The 19,707-nt window shown below is 57.5% G+C and overlaps 1 protein-coding gene across 3 annotated transcripts; it reads right to left on the reverse strand.

The window, feature by feature from the left end:
* Positions 1-732: 732 nt before the first annotated feature.
* Adrbk1 (adrenergic, beta, receptor kinase 1) lies at positions 733-19,652 on the reverse strand. 3 transcript variants are annotated; one of them, XM_013513945.1, is made up of 21 exons: positions 19,540-19,652; positions 9,430-9,506; positions 7,369-7,442; positions 7,132-7,233; positions 6,968-7,042; positions 6,761-6,822; positions 6,120-6,171; positions 5,844-5,935; positions 5,362-5,461; positions 5,200-5,278; positions 4,990-5,120; positions 4,669-4,763; positions 4,482-4,589; positions 4,247-4,313; positions 3,671-3,771; positions 3,087-3,153; positions 2,910-3,005; positions 2,503-2,665; positions 2,238-2,374; positions 2,047-2,157; positions 733-1,970 (listed from the first exon to the last, which is right to left on the reverse strand). In XM_013513945.1, exons 1-21 carry the CDS (start codon positions 19,650-19,652, stop codon positions 1,806-1,808), a joined length of 2,067 nt encoding a protein of 688 aa, XP_013369399.1. In that variant the 3' UTR covers positions 733-1,805. The 3 variants fall into 3 exon arrangements, with proteins under 3 accessions (XP_013369399.1, XP_005384413.1, XP_013369400.1); XM_005384356.2 differs by having other exon boundaries at positions 2,047-2,160; XM_013513946.1 differs by lacking the exon at positions 19,540-19,652 and having other exon boundaries at positions 2,047-2,160; positions 7,132-7,264; positions 9,430-9,449.
* Positions 19,653-19,707: the final 55 nt, after the last annotated feature.

Below are 19,707 nucleotides of genomic sequence, written 5' to 3' on the forward strand. Positions count from 1 at the left end.
GAGCCCCCAGGCCTACCCTCCCCACACCGGAGGCCCAGCTCAAAAGCACTTTCTAGAGCCCTCAGTGAGTGTCCCAGCAGTCCCTCCCTGCGGTCATGCTGTACTCCAGCCTCCGCCGTGCCCAGCAGAGCCTACATGGTATGGGCAGCGGCACACATTTGCCCTATCACTTCTGGCATCAAGAGGCAGAACGTGGGGAAAAGGGAGCTGGCTCTGGGGAGATGAGAAGCCTCACAGTGGGTCTGGACAATGAGACCAGAAGGGAGGCCAAAATTAGAGAGGGCCAAGGGCCCAGAAGCCAGTGTGGCCTAGAGAGCTGAGGTGCCCAGTGTAACTGGGCACTGGAATGTGAGGGAGATCAGCACCATGCCTGATGTGTATGGGAAGTTTAGTGAGGCTGACACAGCCCCCGTCAGTCCAAATGTGACCCCAAATGTGGAACTGCTGGCACCTCTTCCTGCTTATGTGGGAAGTGGGCAGGAGATACCCTCCCCCTGGGAGGTGGGGGATGAGCGCTGTTCCACCACCAAGCAAACAGCAGGACAAGGCACCTGGGGGCAGGACAGGGGTATACTCATCCTGCCCACAAGAGGGCCTGGGCCTGCCTGAAGGCTGCTTCAGCAGAGGAGGGGGTTTGGTGCTTTAAAAAGCAGGACCTTCCTGCTTTAGCCCCAGCCAAATGGAGGCTGAAAAGTTGTCACCAGGCACAGAGAGAGTCTGAGACAGCGAGGAGTCAGGCACCATTTTTTATAAAAACGCATAGTCTCATTTTTCACTCTTTAAAATCACATTCAAAAATCGGCAAAGAAACGCCCTGGGAGTGAGTAAACGAGAGGGAGGGTGCGCCAACCCAGCCCCTGGGTGAGGGGAGGGAGCGCGACACCACATGGCAGCGCAACTGGCACGAGGGGGCATGCGGTGGGCGAGATGGCGCCCATGGGCGGTGGCACTGACAGGACATGGGCGTGGAGCAGGACAGCCAAGGTAGGGGCCCCCTCTCATTGTGCTACCAACCTGCCCAGGCTGGCCTGCTATAGTCCTGGGCAGGGGGCTTTACCAGCCCAGGGCCAGGGAGCTCGGGGACCAGGCTAGGCCAGTGGGGCCCAATCCGCAGTTGCCCATCTGTGGTCCTGAGCCCTGGTGTTCAATGGGAGGGAGTGGAGGCTGTGGGGAGGGCAGCAGCAGCCACTGCCAGTGCCACTCTCTTGGCTGAGCCCCAATGTCCAGGAATGGGGCAGTGGGGGCAACCAGTGACATGGGCTTTTCCTGAACAAGGGCCCAAGATCACTGGTCACCATGGGAGGCCTCTGGGCCAGGGAGACAAGGGGTTTCCTCCTGTCACCAGTAGCCGGAGGGCAGGACAGCACAGGGCTTTGTCCCTCTGTTGCAGGAGGGGTGTGGTGGGAAAGTTCAAGTAGTATCCCTGTGCTTCACCCTCCCCTGGGCTGGGGGACACTGGGATACCCGGCCATGCCGTGGGCAGAACACAGCCCACAGAGCCTGAGGTGGCATAGCTCAGGGTGGCTTCATTCCCCGGGGAGGGCTGCTGCTGTCCCCCACAGGAAGACACTGGGAGTGGGTGGCTCCAGGGGTCAGGGTACAGGGTGCAGGACAGTGGCTGAGGTGGTGGCAGCAGGAGTTGAGGCAAGCGGGCCCCTCCCTGGGGACTGGGCCAGGCTGGGGCCACAGGAAATCACAATAATTACAAAATAAAACCTTTTCCGCTTTGCGGGAAAACAAATAATAAAAATTCAACAAAATAAATTAGAGGTTTATAAAAGGCGGCGGGCAGGTGGGTGGGCAGGTCAGAGGCCATTGGCACTGCCGCGCTGGATGAGCGGCACCTTGCTCAGCTCCACCACAGGCGAGCGGGGCTTGTTCTTCATCTTGGGCACGCGCTGCACTAGCTGCTGGGCCTCTCGGTAGGCGTCCCGCAGCTCCTTCTTCCACTGCACCAGCTCGGGATCACTCTGTGCGGGCCCAAGCTCCATCAGCCTCAGCTGGACACCCCACCGTCCACACCCTGCACCCCAGGACCCCACTCACATCACACTGCAGGACGAACTGCTTGCCACCCCGGATCTTGAGCAGGAGGCACTTGCGCTCCTTGATCTGCGTCTCCTCCACCGACTGGATCTCCTCCATGGTCAGCAGACTCTGCTGCGGGGTGGGGGCAGGCAGTGAGGGGCAGGCCTGGCCAGCCACCCTCATGCGAGGTGCCCCGGCCAGCTCCTTACCGGGGCCTCGCCCTCGCCCCGCCATTCTAGCCGGTTAGGGAACAGGTAGAAGTAGCGCCGCTGCCACTGTGTCAGGAAAGGGTTGCCCATCTTGGACATGTAGCCATGCATGATGCAGTCCTTGCCCAGGGCGTAGTCTGCCACAAGACACAGAGGGGGCAGTCCAGGTTAGATCCCCACGTGGCCACTTTCTGCCTGCGACCGTGTGAGAGTTTCTTACTCTTAAGTCTGTTCCTCATTCCTATAGTGGGCAGTGAGCCCTCACCTTCTTCATGGCCTAGCTGCTTGTTTTTGGCTTTCTTTCGGGCTTCCAGCCGGTCAGTCTCAGCATTGATGGTGTCAAAGACCGTCTCTGCCACCTCCTGCTGCCACCGCTCCGAGATGGTGAGGGGGAAGTTTCGGTAGAGCTCTTGGTCACTGTCCAGTAACTTCACCAGGTAGACAGGGCAGGGACATGTGGATCCACAAAAGGTGCCAGGACATAATCAGCCACCTGCCTGTCCAAGGCCTTGGGGCAGGGATGGCATGGTCCAACCACCCCGCCAGGGAGGTCTGAGGAGGAGGACTTGTGCCCTCAGGTGAAAAGGTTATGACAGGGGCAGAGGAGGAACAAGGGTCCCCACCCCAGGTCAGGCTCGGGGCTCAGGTGTGAGGCCAGGCAGGGCCTGGTACCTTGATTCCTTTTGTGTCCTCCTCATCAAAGGAGCCAATGTCAAAGGCGTCGGCTGCGTTCACCTCCCCCCGTGGAGGGATCAGTGGGGGTGGATACTGCAGGACAGGGTTGGGTATCAGCATGGAGAGAGGTTTGGGGGACCCTCAAAGGTTAGACCGGCCCTCGCAGGCTGTTACCTTCTGCAAGAAGACCATCTGCCAGTCCAGAGAGCGGAAGAAGGGGCTCTCCTTCACCTCCTGAGCCCTGTGGGGAGAGGCTGTCACCTGGGCTCAGCGCCACGATGCGATCAGACGGCCCTGGCTGCATGCTTGGCTCAGCCACTTTCTCACTTTCTGGCTCTGTGATCCTAGCGAAGTTCCCTAACCTCAAGCCTGCTTCCTCATCTCTCAAATGGGAGGGCAGCAGTGCTTACATTAGGGTGCTGTTGTGAGCTTCAGTACTGGTAATGTTGACATCCTGCCCAGCGCTCAGTAAAAGTTCAATGAACATAAAAAGCTACTATTATTGTCATCACTATCTTTGTCACAGGGCCCCTCTGGGAGCGAAGCCCCAGCCCTCCATGCCCAGGCAGCCCTTCCACCCTGAGGACATCGGATAGGGCTAGCTGTGACCCATGTGTGAGCACCTCAAAGGAGGTGGGCTCTGAATGATGGGATGCAGCCCTCATTCTCGGGGGGCACAGCCAGAGGCTTGGGCAGGCTGGCCCAGCAGCCTACAGCAGAGGCCCACATAGCTGCACGCCAAAAAGCACAGCACTCACCCGTGGCCCAGACAGCCCAGCCTCCGGTTGACATCTCTCTGCAGCAAACCTTCCAGCAAGGAGCGGAGTTCAGGGGAGAAGGAGTCAGGCAGTTCCACAGCCTTGACAGGGAGAAGTAGGACATTGGCAGGGGCTAAGGAAGGGCCTTTGGCCCCATCACAGCTCACTCTGGGGAGTGGGTCTGGACCATAGCAGGTGGAAACAAGGTCAGGCTTCCAAATGGCCCCAGCAAGTATGAGCTTCCCTTACCCCCAGCACTGGAGACTGAACCCAGGGCCTTTACACCCTTCTTAGACAAGGTCTTGCTTAGTCATTAAGTTGCCCAAGCCAGGCTTGAATTTATGATTCTCCAGTCTCAGCTTCCAACAGTGCTGGAGTTATAGATGTGTGCCACCACACACTGCTATAAATGTGAGCTGTGACAACAGAGAAAGGGTGCAGCAGGTGGTCAAGGGGTCTTCCTCGCAGGAGCAGAGAGGATCAGCAGAGATCACTGCTGGTTGGCGAGAACCAACAGTCTGTCACCCTGCTACCTGCAGGAGACCCCAATCCCATTGCGGAGACCCTTATGCTCACCATTGTCAATGTCATGCGGTCGATCTCATGTTTGTCTTTGGTCTTGTGCTGCCGGAACGGGCTGTGCCTAGGCAAGAGAGGCCGGAGACCAAGATCAAAAAACAAGAATGAGAAAACTGAGGCAGACAGCACGAATCAGCCTTGTCCAAAATCAGGATAGTGCCTGAGGGCTCCCTCCCCGTACTGGGCAGAGCATCGCTCTGTCCCCCTTGCCCACTGATGATGGCCCACTCACCCCCGCAGCAACTTGAAGAGCATGCATCCCAGGGAGAACCAGTCCGCACTGCTGTCATAGGCCACACCCTTCTGCAGGACCTCGGGCGCCATGTACCCGTGGGTGCCCCTGTGGGAGCAAGGGGCTGTAAGCAGGAGTGAGGGTGGGGGAATGCAGGAAGGGAGTGGGTGGCTGGGGCAGCACTCACACGCTGGCATGGGGCTTTTTCTTGGAGAAGTCACACGCCAGGCCCAGGTCTGAGATGCGCACGTGGCCGTGCTCGTCCAGCAGGATGTTGGCTGGCTGTGGGGGAAGCCCAGTGAGCGCTGCCTGGCCCAGCAAGGGAGGACCGTGGGGGCCCTGGGGCAAGGCTCCAGGTGGGCTCTTTCCCCACTTTCCCTAGTCATCTAAAGCCAGAAAGTGGCTCAGAGGGGAGGGGCTCAAAGGGAGGAGATTGGCCAGTCTTGTCCCAGGTCTGCAGGCCGGGTGCGGTGGGGAAGGACAGAGCAGGGGTCAGGTGGCACCTCACCTTCAGGTCCCGGTAGACAACAAAGCGGTTGTGCATGTGCTCTAGGCCCAGGATAATCTCGGCCGCATAGAACCGCATGTCAGCCTCAGAGAAGACCCCGTGCTGGGACAGGTGGTAGTGCAGGTCCCCACCTGAGGAGTGCCACAGGATGGAGCTCAGCTGCCTGCCCCAGCCTGCCCCAAGCTCCCCCTTGGGCCAGCGCCCACTCACCGTTCATTAGATCCAGGATGAAACTGAGCTTGTCCGGCGTGTGGAATGCGTACGACATGCAGACGATGAAGGGACAGTCCTAGGAGAGAGGGGTGGTCAGGAGAGACTGCCCAGGGTCTCCATCCAAAGGCTGCTCTGGCCCACCCTGGCCGCCCAGCTCACCCCAGTGCTGACGAGGGAAAGCATGATGCGCTCATTCAGGGCCAGGGTCTCCCCCTGCTTCATCTTGATGCGCTTCTTGTCCAGACATTTCATGGCGTACCTGGGGTTGGGGAGTGATGGCTGTGGTCAGTGCGCACCTCACAGCTGAGCCCCAGGGCTGCCTGAGCGGGTGAGAGAGACTAGACACAGGACAGGCATGTGACACAAGTTAGAGCTTCAGAGAGGGAGAAGGTACTGGCTCATTGGGGGCTCTGAGGAGCCTGCAGAGTTGTAACAACCCAAGCAAGAGGGGAGGGAGGGGACAGCAGCAGCTGGGAATAGTATATGCTCCAGGCAGAGACTACCCATTCAGGGACCCCAAGTTTGGGGCACTGATCCTCCCACAGCTCTTCCCGAGGATGCCCCTGGTAATCAAGGCACTCCTAGGAGCCTTACCCTTCCCTTGGTCATCCCACCAAATGCCAGCTGGGCAGAATACGCACATCTTGCCAGTGTCTGCTTTCCGGCACCCATAGACCTCGCCGAAGCCCCCACGACCGATGATGCGATGCACACTGAAGTCATTCATGGTCAGCTGCAGGGGTGGCAACAGCTAGGGTCACTATAGACCACCAGAGTCCCCTACACCTGTGGCCTGGCCACACGCCTCCACCACTGGGGTCCTGCCTCTAACCTGGCTGGAGGTGCTCCCGACCTCCCTCCCACCTGGCCACACCTGGGCCCAGCTGTGCTCTGCACACCCGCACAGTCCCACTCACATGGATGTTGAGCTCCACATTCTTCCACTGGCAGAATCGCGTGAACTTATCGCTGTAAGGGGAGAGTCGGGGCTCAGGTAAGCTCCACAGTGGGCAGATCAGAGCTAGTGACACAAGCCCACCCCACTGACTACCTTCCTGGGGTCCTGGCAGGGTGATGTGGAAAGGCCCTGAGCTTATGCTTGGCCCAGTATGGGCCCAGCTACTAGCTGTGTGGGGTCCAGAAAGACAGAGGGGACATCTCCCAGGCGAACCCTGACTTCCTGCCACCATATCCTCTATCTCCAACAAGGCAGAGCTCATTCCGTGTAACCACCTGCTCTGGGGTTGGGCAGCTGTGACCCTAAAAATCGTGCTATATCCCCCCGCAATCTGCCTATAACTGACTCCTGGCTCCTACTAGCTCCAGCTGTGCAGGCTGCAGGAGGTGGTGTGCTCCTGGGCCCATGTGGGCCTGGCGAGGTGCTGGACCATCCATGGGAGGGAAGATACGCATGGCCCACGGACAGGCTCTGAGATCCCATCCCTGCACAGGGGCAAGGACAGGCACAGCACCACCTGCTCAGGACCAAAGCAGCTGCCCTCTGTCCTCCTCAGAGCGGCCTCCCCCACTCTTGCCCTTCCCCCAACACCACACTCACCTTTCAATGAACTTCTGAAACACATCTCCTCGGAGGTTCTGACAAATCTCCTCGATATACGGCTAGGGAGGAAGCTGAAAGTGGGTGACTGAGCCTCTTCAGCAGAGGCTACCCCTGCTCTGCCCTCAGCTGCCCGGGCTCCTGACTTGTAACTGTCCAAGGAGGACTCTGGCCTGGCCTGGTGGGGGGAATAAGCCTCACACCCACCTGGAAGAGATCTGGAGGCACCTGCTTCTTCGCCAGGTGGCCCTGGACGTGCTCAGTGGCGCTCTTGGAGAAAGGCTGGAGAGGATAGAGGTGGCCATGAGTCCGCCCCCTTCTTCCCTTCCAGCCCCCAAAAGGCCCAAGGAGGAGCTGACCAGGACACTTACATGCGAGCAGGCCAGCAGCTCCTTCATGATGTAGGAGTCGAAGATCTCTCGGCTTCGGGCCACGCGCTCCTCCTCTGTCTCTAGCTTCTCGTACTTCTTGATCTGGAAGGCAGGAGCCACAGGTGGTCTGCGGCTGGCGGGGATGGGGCACCAACTCAGGAGAGCCACCCCAATGCCCCCCTTCTCCAACCAGAGTGGGCCTGGGGCCTCCTGGGCCCCAGCCTGCAGCCTACTCACCTCCTCATAGAACTCCACCAAGGGCTTGGCCTCTTCCAGGTGGTTGAGGCAGAAGTCTCGGAAGAGCAGGTACCCTGAAAGCAACTGGTCAGGTCACACGGAGCCCGACTCCGCTCAGGCCTTCCTGTCACTGTGCACAGAGTAGGTTTGGGGCTCCCTGTGCTGAACTGGTCAGGGAAGCAGGTGTGGCTGGGTGGCCACTGCCAACCTGAAGATTCTTGGATTCTAGCTCAGGGGCCCTGTTTGTCCCCCTCCCCAGAATCTGCCTCCTCTGATGGTGGCTGGAAGGTGACAAGCACTGTGATGAGGCAGGGGAGGGGGCGGGACTGGAGCCCCAGGTGGGTGTCAGGCTCTGTCCTCGCTACAGCATGGGCCTAGCACCTGCTCTTGAGGAAGGCAGTGAGGTGATGTCCAGGGGCCCCCAATGCCTGGCCACCTGGGCCAGCTCACACTGCAGCAGGAAGGAGGAGGCCCTGAGGGAGGGTTCCTCCCCCTGACCCTGTTCTCCTCTGCTCCCTGCAGCCTTAACAGGGAGCTAGGGAAACTGGGGCCCAGCTGGGGCAACTGAGGCCTTGGGGGACCTGCTAGACCTGTGGCAGGTTCCCCGGAAAGGCAGACTCAAGGGTGGAGGCCTCAGAGCAGGAGCAGGAAGGGTGAGAGGCCACTGGCAAACGAAAGAGGCAAGGAGCTGGGGGCGGCTGCTCAGGGCCCCTCAGGCATCCTCACCCTTCTGGGGAGAAGGGAGTCAGGTTGAGGCCTGGCCCCAGAGCAGCTGCCTACCACAAAGCAGAGCAGCCCCAGCCCCACACCCTCCTCGGGCCTCTGGTTCAACACGGATGACTGGGTCTGTGCTGGTGGCTTCCCATGCCTCTTTGCGGGACTTGCCCTGGTATCATCTATGCCTCCACTGCCCTGGCCCCTCTCCCTGAGCTGGCAGCTCTCATTTCTTTTCTTTCTCTCTCTCTTTTGTGTGTATGGCACTGGGGATTAAGCCTAGGGGCTTCACACTAACCCACATCCCTAGCCCTTTTTATTTTCCATTAGGAGACAGGGTCTCACTAAGTCACTAAATTGCCCAAGATGGGCTTGAATTTACAATCTTCCTTCCTCAGCCTCCTGGAATGCTGGGATTACAGGCCTGCATCTGGCAGCCATCATCTCTGGAAAGGGCAGCCTGGCTTCTGAATGTAGTGCCTTGGAGTAACTCATGAACAAGGGTTTACGGCAGACAAAATGCCCTCACTGACATCACCTCATTCATCCCTGTCAGTCCTGGGCAGTGAGGCTCAGGAGTCCCATTTCCCTGATGGGGACAGCACCAGGATAAGAGAGGTGTGGCAACTTGCCCAAGGCACAGAGCACAGGTCTGGGGCCCAAGCTGTGTGCTTCCTGGCACAGTGACTCCCCAAGGCCAACCTCTAGTGCCTGATCCTACCAGGACATGCCCAGATCCTGTTCTCAGGAACGCCCAATCAGCTGTGTGTGGCTGAAGCTGCTTCCCAGGACTGCCTCAAGCCTGCCCGCAGGGCTGGGCCAAGGGGTGGATAGCATGAAACTTCCAAGACTCGACAGGCACCAGCACTAAGAGGAGGACGGATGGAGGGGCTGGCTTTGCACAGGCAGGTTGCTCAGAGGGTCCTGGGGGTGGGGCGGGGCCAACCACAGCTGGGCAGGCGCCACAGGAAGGGCCCCGCCTCTTCCTGTCAGTTCTACCAACGGCCCAGAGCAGCTGTGGCTGCGCCAAGGGGAAGCTGCAACTCTTAAAAACAAAAACCCCAAAGGAGGAACTTCCCTGGCAGCCCTGGAAGACCAGCCCCCCCTTTTACCACGGGGCTTCCTGGGCTGACAGCCAGGGGCTAGGAGGCATGAAGGGCCACAGCTGGACCAGAACAGCCTCTGGAGGCACCTGGGGAACCCTGAATAGATGGGAGGCCACACTTCCTAGGAGAGGGGCACTCAGCACCCCAACTGGGGTGGGCAGCAGGAAGTCAACCTTGAGTTCTCCCTGGGGGCCTGGGCAGTTGGACAGGTAGGCCACAGAAGCCCTAGGGCTGCACTTACCCAGCTTTTGGGAGAAAATCTTCTCAAAGGTCACTTCACCCCGGTCCTCTAGGTACTTCTGCATGACACTGCGGATGCTGCTGGCAGAGGGGGCATAGTGAGCAGGGCCCTCAGAGCTTACTGGGGCTGCAGGCCCTTCCCAGAAGCCTGAGTCAAGGGTGTCCTGGCTCTCTCCAGGGCAGCAGCCAGCCTTGCTGCTCCCTCATCCCGACTACAAGTCACACCAGAGATGGACCAAAGGACACCTGTGCCCGGCTGTCCCCAAGAGAGGGGGCAGCCACCAGGCTCTGTCTCCAAAGGCAAAGTGACCAGCAGATGGCCTTCCCTCTCCAAAGCCCCTGGCCTACAGAAGTGCCAGCGCTGCCACTTGCCAGCTTTGAGAACTTGACTAAATCGCCCAAGCCAGGCCTCGTCCATCAGTGAGTGGACGGATAAACAAAAGGTGGCACATCCACACACTGGCATATTGTCTGGCCATAAAAAGGAATGAAGCACTGACACGCACTACCACAGCGAGAGAAAGAAGATGGTCACAAAAGGCTACAGACTGTATGATCCCATTCATGTGACTCTCCGGCACGGGCTAACGGACAGGGACAGACAGTAGCTGAAGAGCCTGGGGCAGGGCGAGGGGAGGGCCTGCCAATGGGTACAGAGTTTCTTCCTGTGTTGAGGGAGATGCTCAGGATTAGATAGGGGTGAGCATTGCACAATACAGTGCAAACTAAAAACCACGGAATTATAAACACTTTCAAATGATGAATTTTATACTGCATTAACTGTACCTCAACCTAGAAAAACAGAGAAAAAGAGAACGAACAAGAGAACCAAACTCCAGTCTTTGTGTCCCTACTAGTGAACCTGGATAACGAAATAATCCCCCTGCTCTGTATCGTCTGCTTGTGCTGTAGCAGCGAGGCTGCCCACTGTCGCCCCTGAAAACCAACCCCACAATCATTGCCCTGCTTTTCTCAACACAGCACACAGCAAGCGAAGCCCAGAGAAGCCACGCCAGGCTGCACTCCATGCCTCAGATGCCACTCTGCTGCCCCCCTGCAGTCTGACCCTGCCAACCTTCCTCACCAGCTGGCTGTGGTCAAACTTGGCTCTTACTTCCCTGGGCTACTGGTGGCGCTAAGCTGCCCAACTGAGGGCACAGGCAGGCTGGGAACCATACTGCGCCATCACATCTGAGCCATGTCTTACTCCTGTAGCCCTCAAGGGTGTGCGGAGATACCACAGGCCTCAAGGAAGAGGCTGCTCCTGGTGAGGATTCAGATCCGCATGCCCAGGCTCCCTGTGCTTAGCACTTCTCTGCTTCCTGGTGCCCCTGCTCTCCCCCAGGGAACCCAGAATGGCTGCCCTGGTCACCTAGGCTGTAGTCAAGCACTAGGAACACATGAGGAGCCATGTTTGTACATGACTTGTGAGGCAGCTCTGCTCAACATGCAAGCCCTGGGTCTGTGATATCAGACAGGATATACCTTGGAAGGGAGGCTTGGAAGGGAAGGTGCACTCTGGGTGGTGGGGAGTGGCTGTGTGGAGAACATGGAACTTTGCTGGGTCCCTAAAGTGCAAACAGGATGTCCCCAGGGAATGAAGCCCCAGGATAGGTTGGGGGACCTAGGGACAGGCAAAGGATAGCTGGCCCAGGGGTAAGAGGCCCACAAGGCAAGGAGGAGGACAAAACAAAGGAACATGAAGAAGAGCAGTGTCTTGGATGCCAGGGAGACTTCAGAGACAGGGGCACAGACTCCCTGGGCTACCACCGGAGAAGCCCAGGCAGATGACACTCAGCCAGGAGGAATGGATTGAAGTGGGGTAGGCAGGAAGTGAGTTTACCAGGCCAGTCTTTCAAGGCCGGCTTCTGGGCCTGCCCAGAGCTCTAGAAGAACACAGCTCCAGGGCACTGGGGTCACAGGCCCGCCCTCCCCAACATCTTGTGCCTTGGAGCCTTCCTCAGGAAAGGCCATGTGAGATAACAGCAGGCTGTCGTAAGCACAACCCTGAAGCTCTAACCCTCTTGCCTGCTTCCCACCCTCAGAGGCTGGGAGACGCCATGATCTCTTCCAAAAGCTGCCTCCAACAGGAAGTAGGACCTTGATGACAAGGACAGGCCTTGAGAACCCTGTGTTCCTAACCCGCAACTCCTTTAGTACAGGTCCCATCCAACTAGAAGAAAAGCCATCATCCCAGAAGCCCCCAAACCCCAGGGTACCCCCCGACTTGTGCTACCACCTCAGAGCTGCTTCCCTCTGAAAAAGCAAGGGCATTCTTTGCAAACAGGCAGGGGCTCCCAGGCTGCATATGTCGCTTGTCCACATTGGCACTCCCACCCCTCCAGGGGGGGACACACATCAGATCATGCCCACCAGCTGCCATCCACAATATACTTTCTCAACTCTGTGGGACTCACAGGGACTTGGGAGATGAGGACAGAAACCAAGTCATATGCAGCGGGGGCTTAGTAAAAGTTTGTCAAACTGAGCAAGACAGTCCCTGTCCTGGAGGTTGCAGACTGGAAACCTGATGGAGAAGGCTGGGTCAAGTCATAGCCACTGAGCTCTTAAGGCTGGGCAGGGGCTGCCAGTGGGACCCAGGGGCGTGGAGCCCAGGAATCAGAAAGGCCAAGTACCTGGATCTCACCTGGAAGATGGTCCAGGAAGGTGAGACTGTCACCAACCCTTGGCTTAGCTCTGGTCGCTCTGCCTCTGTACTTGATTCTCGTATTCTGGTGTGTTTTGGTCCACAGAGAAGGGGATAAGAAAAAGCAGTAAAGAGGGAAAAAATATCACAAAATGCCAATCTTTCATGGCGGTAGGAGATCAGATAGGCATGGCTGGGTGAGAGACACAGACATGCAAACACAGGTGACACATAAAGCAATTCCACCAGGAGTGAGGCATGGCCCTGGGAATGTGGGCCACCATGGGCTTCACTGGGAAGCTCCTGAGTCCTAGACCTGCTTCCTCAGAACTAGCAAAACGGGTCAGCTTGGCAGAGGGAATGCCCACAAGGGAGACAGCAAGCAGCCACTGCCACTTTCTACCATGTGGCTCAGAGCAGCTAGATGCACAAAAGTGTCCAACAGGGAAATGTGCATGGTAAGACACCCTGTCGGCACACACAAGAGGAAGCTGCCAAGCAGGGCCTTCTGCCTTCCTGGGGGTTCTGCTGTGGTATAGGCCCAGGACACAGCAGAGAGTAGGACACCAGGCTGGTGGCCACCCCTCCCCTTAACAGCCACACTTGGGCATGGCCACAGCATTCTTTCCAGCCCACAGCACTTCATGTTCTTCCCTAAAAAGAAAAAAAGTCTTTCTTGAATAAAATAAACAGTCCCCCCCCAAAATGGAAGGTCCCCAAAGTGGCAATTTTAGGGTTTCCTGTCTATCCCCATGGGGCTGCAGCTGAAGGAACAGGCAGGTTAGAAAAACGTGTCACTCGGGGAAGTTCCCGCAGGGGTGGCAGGTACGGGCTGGCATGGGCGGTGGAGGCAACCTCCTGAGCTGGCTCGCCATCTCCAACACCCACTCCCGAGCACTGGTAGTTGGGAGAGATGCTGTGCTTCGAGCAGTGTCCCTGTCTCCACCCAGGTCAACAACCCCATATCCAGGGACACGTGGCTCCCAAGATCCACTCAGGACTGTCAAGAGAGGCAAATGCCGGAATCCTCAGGGGTAGGGTAGGGGGGCTGATCTCTTTGGGTAAGGGCCTGGGACTCCTGGCTCCAGCACCAGGACCAGCATCTCCCCAGTCCTGGGTTCCGCAGCTCTTGCCCATCTTCTTCCTGGGAGGCCAAGTCACAGACTTTAAATGTTGTTTCCTCATTTACAAAACAAGGATGTCAAGGCACTGCTGAACTGCCATCTCATGCTGCCCGAGAAGACACGGGAGCAGAGGACAATCCTGCGGTGCTGGCTCGCTGGGCCACTGTCCGCTCATGTCTCCTGGATCACAGGACACAGCCGTTTAGGCTCCACACCCTAGCACCCCTGAGCTTGTTCACAGCCTGTGCCACTCCTTCTTGAACACGATCATGTGCTAACTGGTCACATTTGAGTTTGTGCCATGCTTGCCATGTCCTCAGAGGAAGAGGCCTGGGGCCAGGCAGCCTCCTAGCAGGGTTGGGCCCCTGGGCAGGACTTAAACACAGCAGGGTAGCTGCTACTCTTCAGAGTAGCTTCATGGTTTGGGGGCGTGTTTTGCCTTTTTTTTTTGAGACAGGGTCTTAGTGTGTAGTTCAGGCTGGCCTTGAACTCACCGTGTAGCCTGGGCTGGCCTCAGACTTGCAGTGATCCTCCTGCCTCAGCCTCTAGATTGCTGGGATTACAAGCATGTGCCTTTATACCAGGACAGAGCAGCCTCATGTGCTGGTGTCCTTCTACCCAAGCCCCGATACCTGCCCTGCCAGAGGATCCAAGGTGCCTTGGCCCTGTGGTGCTTGGTGGCTGGGAAGCTGCCCAGCCATGCGAAGAGCTGCCTGTGCCCATTTATAGCAGCTCCATCAGCTAGGTGCTCACAAAGCGGTGAAGGAGAGGGCCCGGCCTGACACTGGGGGGAGGGTACTTCCTCTCTCGCAGCACAGAGATGGAGGTGACAGGACACTGAGGTGACAGGAGGGAGGGAGTGACAGCCCAAGGGGGAGACATTCTGGTACTTTCTGGTGCCACGTGGCCCAGAAGAAAGAGTGAGTCCCACACTCTGTGGTGCAGCGGCCTAGCACACAGGCCTGCGCCCTTGTAGGTGGGGCCGGCAGCTGTGTGGACTATAAGGGTTGCAATAGCAGAGGCAAACGTGCCTGTTTTGGGAGCAAAGAAAGCAAGGCTGGAAGGGCAAACTGAGCCACTGGTGTGGAGGCCCCCACTGAGTCTGTGCAAACGCTGGCTGAGAAATACTTCTCAAGAGGGCCCCTTTGGCACAGGCTCTCAGAGGTACCCAGGCTCTGCTAGCCACTTTCCCCATTCACTTCTGCCAGGCAGGGTCCCTCCAGGGGTCTGTCAGAGTAGGGCAGCCCTGGTCAGCACCTGCCAGGGTAGGGTCCACATTTCAGTGTTCTTCAAATGACAGCAATGCTATGGCATCCCAGGAGGATGCAAGCTGGCTTCAAGGTTACAAGCCTCCAGGTCAGCAGGTCCCAGGCAGCCACGCCAAAAACCACTATACTCTGAGAGGCTACAGTTAGTAAATCTGCAGCCAAGGGGCTCCCCTGTGCCATTTCCAGGAAACCTGGCACCAAGGTTGCAGGAGCAGGAGGAAGTCCCCTGGGGCTTCTTATTAATATTTCTCAATAATTCTCCTTGGGATTGACCACGTTCTCAGAGATCAAGGACAGGGACACTATCAAAGACCAATCCTGACTGCCAAATCTACAGCAAGCCCTCATCCAAGGCAAGGAAATGACAGCTGGCTCTGTGCACATGAGCCCACTATGATGTCTACAGCAGCCCAGACTCCCAGGCTCCCTTGCACGCACGCACAGGAAGAGGCACTCTGGTGGCCTCATCAAATGTCATGAGTATGCCATGAGCACCCACACTCTGCACTGCACCTTACTGCCGCTTCGGAGATCGCAATCTGCCTCCCTGCTGCATGCACCAGAACAGACCCCCAGAGCTCCCTGCCTGCCAGTCTCCCCACCCCAAGCCCAGGTCAGCTTCCAGCGTCACAGCACTGCCCCCACTCCCAGTGCCACCAGAACGCCCACCACTGTGGTTCACCCGTTGCAGTAAGCAGCAGCGCAGGGACAAGATGTTTTAGAAAAAAGCTGCAGCCAAACCCCTCACTTTCAGGATCTCATTTGAAGCAGACCAGAAATAACTTGAGCACAACTCTGTCCAGAGGAAATGGACCTTGGGAGCCAAGTGGGGAGTGGAGAAAGGCCCAGGAGGAAAGGCCACCTATGGTGCAGGCTGAGATGTTCTCGAAGGCCATCACACGCTCCCGCTGTCTGTTCCATAATATCCGTGGAGCGACAGCCACGCACATGGGGTCTGAATGCACCCAACCCCACTGGGCTCCCGGGGCCGAGCCCTCTCTGCACAGCAACCAAGGCACAGGGAGGAAACGCTGCTGCAGAGCAGAGCGTGCCTGCACCTGACGTCACCAGGAATTTACTACTAGGGATTGACTGTGCATTAATAGGACACATCATTCCCTGGTTGACAGAGCCCAGATTCCCATGCACAGATCCCGACCTGTAATGCTCACGCTCCCTTCAAATCCATTTACTGAGGGAACGGCGGGGAAGTGAGCGACTTAATGGCAAAGCCGTGAAAACCTCAGCTCTGGAAAGGAGGACAGATGGGAAGAGGCATCCCAGAGACCCATTCCTGGGGAACAGCGGCGGCTTCAAAGGCCCAGAGGGAGTGACTGCAGAAAAGATAATCTTGTTTTCAGGGGCAGGAGGGGGAGAGTATCGCTCCCGGAGTAGAAAGTGCTGGGTAAGGGACAGAAGCTGGAGGCAGTGGGGTTTCTGCTGGAGATGGAGAAGCTGCGGGAGGAAGAAGGGCAAAGCTTTCCCTGTACCCCTTCCCCCACAGATGAAGGCAGGAAGTCCTGGCTGCAAGGAGTTAACAGGAACGAAGCAGCAGCAGAGGAAGAGTGACAGGGTCTGGGGAGACAGGGAAGCCAGAGGGGCAGTGGGAGGAAGCGCAGGGTGAGGGAGGGACCTCGAAATAGCCAAGAGACCTGCAGGCTGCAAGAGGCACACAGCTCCCTCATGCTGCTGCTGGGACTACCACCGTCACCAGGGAGGGCAGGGGCACCTCCAGGGACCGCACAGGCAGGGCTCCTCAACCAGGAGCCCCGAGATTAATTACATGAGGCCTCAGTGGTCATATTAGGCAAATGACGATAATTACAAGCTGGCTGCTGCGGCTGCTGCTGGGAAAAAAGAGACGGCAGCCACTGCAGGGTGAGGCCAGACCTGCAGCCCCAGAGGACTGGTGGGGGGGGACGTAAGGAGGTCATCCGTGAAGGGGAGACTCCTCTCTTTTACCGGGGCAGAAAATGAGGCAGGCCTAGACAGGATGAGAGACCCACTTGGGTCCCATGTGAGCAGGTGTTGCAGAGGGACAAGGAACCAGGGGCTCCTGTCTTCCAGCTACACGATATTGCCTCCTACAAAGAGGTTAGGAAATGGGTCTGTTTCCTTGGATTCTATGGGTAACAGAAGGGGAGGCCCCTGTGCCAAGTAAAAGTGGCACTATGCCCAACTACTCCTGTTCCCCAGGCCTGGGAAATGAGGGCTGTGATGCCAGCACCAGCTCTCAGCCAAGCTACAACCCTGGGTGCCATCCACAGGGAGGTTGCCAAGATGGACCACTCCACAGTGAGAAAAGCTCCTGTCAGGGGCACAAATTACAGTCTTTCTCCCCGACCTTGTGGGAACAGGGAAGATACAACCCCATACCTGACCTTAGTGTGGTGCTGCCCCCATAAGCATGAGCTTTGCCAGGAAACTCTGGCTCTCTGCTTTGGCCAACAGGGAGGAGACTGGGCCTTGTGAACTGTGACAGGTGGTGATGCCAAGGGCTACCCTACTGCTTCCAGGCTACCATTTGAGCCCCATCAGTGAGGGCAGAGGTGTACAGAGGTGGGCACTGGCCTGGGCTCTGGGGACCAGAGTTGCAATCCCAGATCTCCTCTGTGACCAGGGATAAGTCCCCTCTTCTCTCTGAGCCTCAGGGCTTTGACCATTAGTGGGGAAGCGGGGCCTGCTTCCCCTAGTTGTGAAAAGCACAAAATGGAGTAAAAGGCATTTCGCAAACTGGAAGGACTAGGTGAATGCACGGAACAGTCACAATCACCTTTGTCAAGGGCAGCAGGTATCTGACCTGTGGGGTATGTGCGAGGCCTAGCATAAAGGGTGGCTTACTCTCCAGAGCAAGAAGCTTGACCTCTGGGACTAGTCCAGTGCTACAGGGCAGCTCAGGGTCCTCCTTTGGCCTTAGCACATCCATGCTCAGTAGTGGAGGCCAAGTGGTGGTGAACCTGTGGCACAGCGTGCCACAGGAGGCTGTTATCACTGGAAGCTCTGAAAGGTTTGCCATCACTGTTAGGCCATTCACAGATGTGGGCTATTTGCTCAATGCTATGCTGCTAATGATGACCCTGTAGGAAAACCTGTGATGCCTGCTGTTCCTCTAAAACTTCCAGCCCACTTTGTTTCTGCTCAGGATTACAGGAGACATCACTTGGCCTTGATGGTTTTTAAGCAACTACTACATGCCAAGCATGGCCTTGCCAACTTCACAGGTTCGCTTTTGGATCAACTGAGAGGACAGATGTCAAAATAAATAATGAATTATTATAATTTCTATTTTTACTGCTATCGCATTGTCACTATTATGGGTGGAAAGGGTCCAGGGAAAGAGGAAGGGCTTGTTTCTCAGGGTTCTAACACACCTGCCCAAGGCGGGGCCTCTCAGACTGATGCATTCTGGGGAAAGATTACTCAAATGCAGGGAGTTCCAGAAAAGGCCCCACCTCAGAGCTCCCACCTGCAGGAGGGGGGCCTCCAGGCTGCAGCCACCAAGGACAGTTGTTTGGTGCCCTAGAGGTTAATTCTCTTCGTGTTTCCTCCCTCATAGCTTTGTCATTTCTGAACTCATTTTTGTCCTAACTGTCATTGCTCCCTGAACGGCCCCAGCTGACAGGCTGTCTGGTTCCTGTTTTTGAGAAATCTGATTGCAAATGTCTTAGAAAAAAAAGGGCCCCAACAGCCTTTGCAAAACACAGACTAATTTTCTTCTTCCAGGCTTAGTATTCAGTCAATCCGAAACCCATTGAGCAGGCAAGGTGAAGGGGGTGGTGAAAGCCAGGCAATGCACCCCTGCAACTGCTGGCCTCGCTTCAAAGTTGAGGACACCAGAATCACAGTCCTGATTTCACACCATCCACCGTTCAAAGACCTGAAAACCTAGGTGTAGAAATGGGAAGGGACTTGCCCAAAGTCCCATGACAAGATGATGCCAGGGAGGGCAGGCCCTGGTTCCAGCCCACTGGGGCACCAGCTGGCAACTCTCAGGCATGCACAAGGAGCTGCTGGGATTGGCCTTGGGATCGTGGTGGGTGGGCACATCTGCTCTCACAGATGCAGACATCCAGGCCCGGGTTCTGGCAAAATAGTGGACAAAATTTGGAACTAGAAGCTAAAAGCCCTGTTATGGAAGCCAGGCACCACCTTGGATTACCTGAGTAACAGTGGGAAGGCCAGTCACTTCTGGGGCTTTGGCTTCCTCACCTGTTCCAGGGCACAAAACCACACCTGTCCTCACCAGCTAGGCTGCTGTTTGGCTCAAACAATGGAAACACGCTCTATCTATCAGCCATAAAATGTGGGACAAGCCCCAGCTATCACTCACATCCTGTGTGCCTCTGCCCTGACATCCTGAACAGTTTAAACTTTGATACCAGGTGTGATGACAACAGTTGTCTAACAGAAAGGTGGCAGCCTCGTTCCAGCTGTTGCAGGTGTGCTGGGATGTCCCCTGGTCAAGAGCCCACAGGGCACTGCAGCCAGGGTATCAGGGAGAGCTCCCTTCACCTGAACGCCGTTCCCCTCCCACTCTGAGAAGTGACACCCTCCTCTGTGACTCCCAGTGGCATTAGCACCCTGAAAGCACTCTCAACCCAAGCCTGGTGCAGTGACCCCACCAGAGGGGAGGGCAAGAGTCCACACGACTCTCTCCCCGCAAGCCTCACCCAAGTGCAGATTGGAGGGAAGTGGATGGGGGGAATGGACTCCCCAAGGGTGGCGCTGGAAGCAGAGGCGGCAGATCGGTTGATACAGTCAGACAGAAAGGGTAAATAAAGGCAGGCCCGGGGAGGGAATCTTCCCGGGACCGTGAGAAGGAAGGACAGCGCCGGGCCCCTGAGGGAGAAAGCAGGAGCCAGGGGCTGACAGCGACCAGGCCAGCAGAGTGAGAAGCAGGAAGCGGCAGAGCGGCCGGAGCAGTGCGGCCGGCGCCCTGGAGTTGGGGCGCGCGGGGCCTGGGGCTGCGGGGCAGGGGGTCGTGAGGGCGGGCGCCGGGCAACCAGGGGGCGCGCGGGGCCCGAGGCCAGGGGCGCGGGCGCGGGCAGGGGTCGCGGCGCGGGGCGACTCACCTGGGCTCGGGCAGCAGGATCTTCTTGCTGGCGCGCGCGGCCGGCGTGGCCTTGCTCTTCTCCATGGCCATCAGGTAGCTCACATCGGCCAGTACCGCCTCCAGGTCCGCCATCTTGGCGGCGGCGGCGCTGCTCCTCCTCCCGCCGCCGCCGGAGGCTCCGTTCCGC

This window comes from Chinchilla lanigera, unplaced genomic scaffold (assembly GCF_000276665.1).
Source record: "Chinchilla lanigera isolate Chin_1 unplaced genomic scaffold, ChiLan1.0 scaffold00021, whole genome shotgun sequence".
Taxonomy (NCBI): domain Eukaryota; kingdom Metazoa; phylum Chordata; class Mammalia; order Rodentia; family Chinchillidae; genus Chinchilla; species Chinchilla lanigera.

What these genes read in the sequence shown, in the direction of transcription:
- Adrbk1 (XM_005384356.2), bottom strand. Translation starts at nt 19,652, where the DNA reads ATGGCGGACCTGGAGGCGGTACTGGCCGATGTGAGCTACCTGATGGCC. An exon ending in AGATGGTCTTCTTGCAGAAG is followed by an intron (nt 3,006 to 3,086) that starts GTAACAGCCTGC and finishes CCTGTCCTGCAG; the next exon opens with TATCCACCCCCACTGATCCC. An exon ending in AGTTCGTCCTGCAGTGTGAT is followed by an intron (nt 1,971 to 2,046) that starts GTGAGTGGGGTC and finishes GGGCCCGCACAG; the next exon opens with AGTGATCCCGAGCTGGTGCA.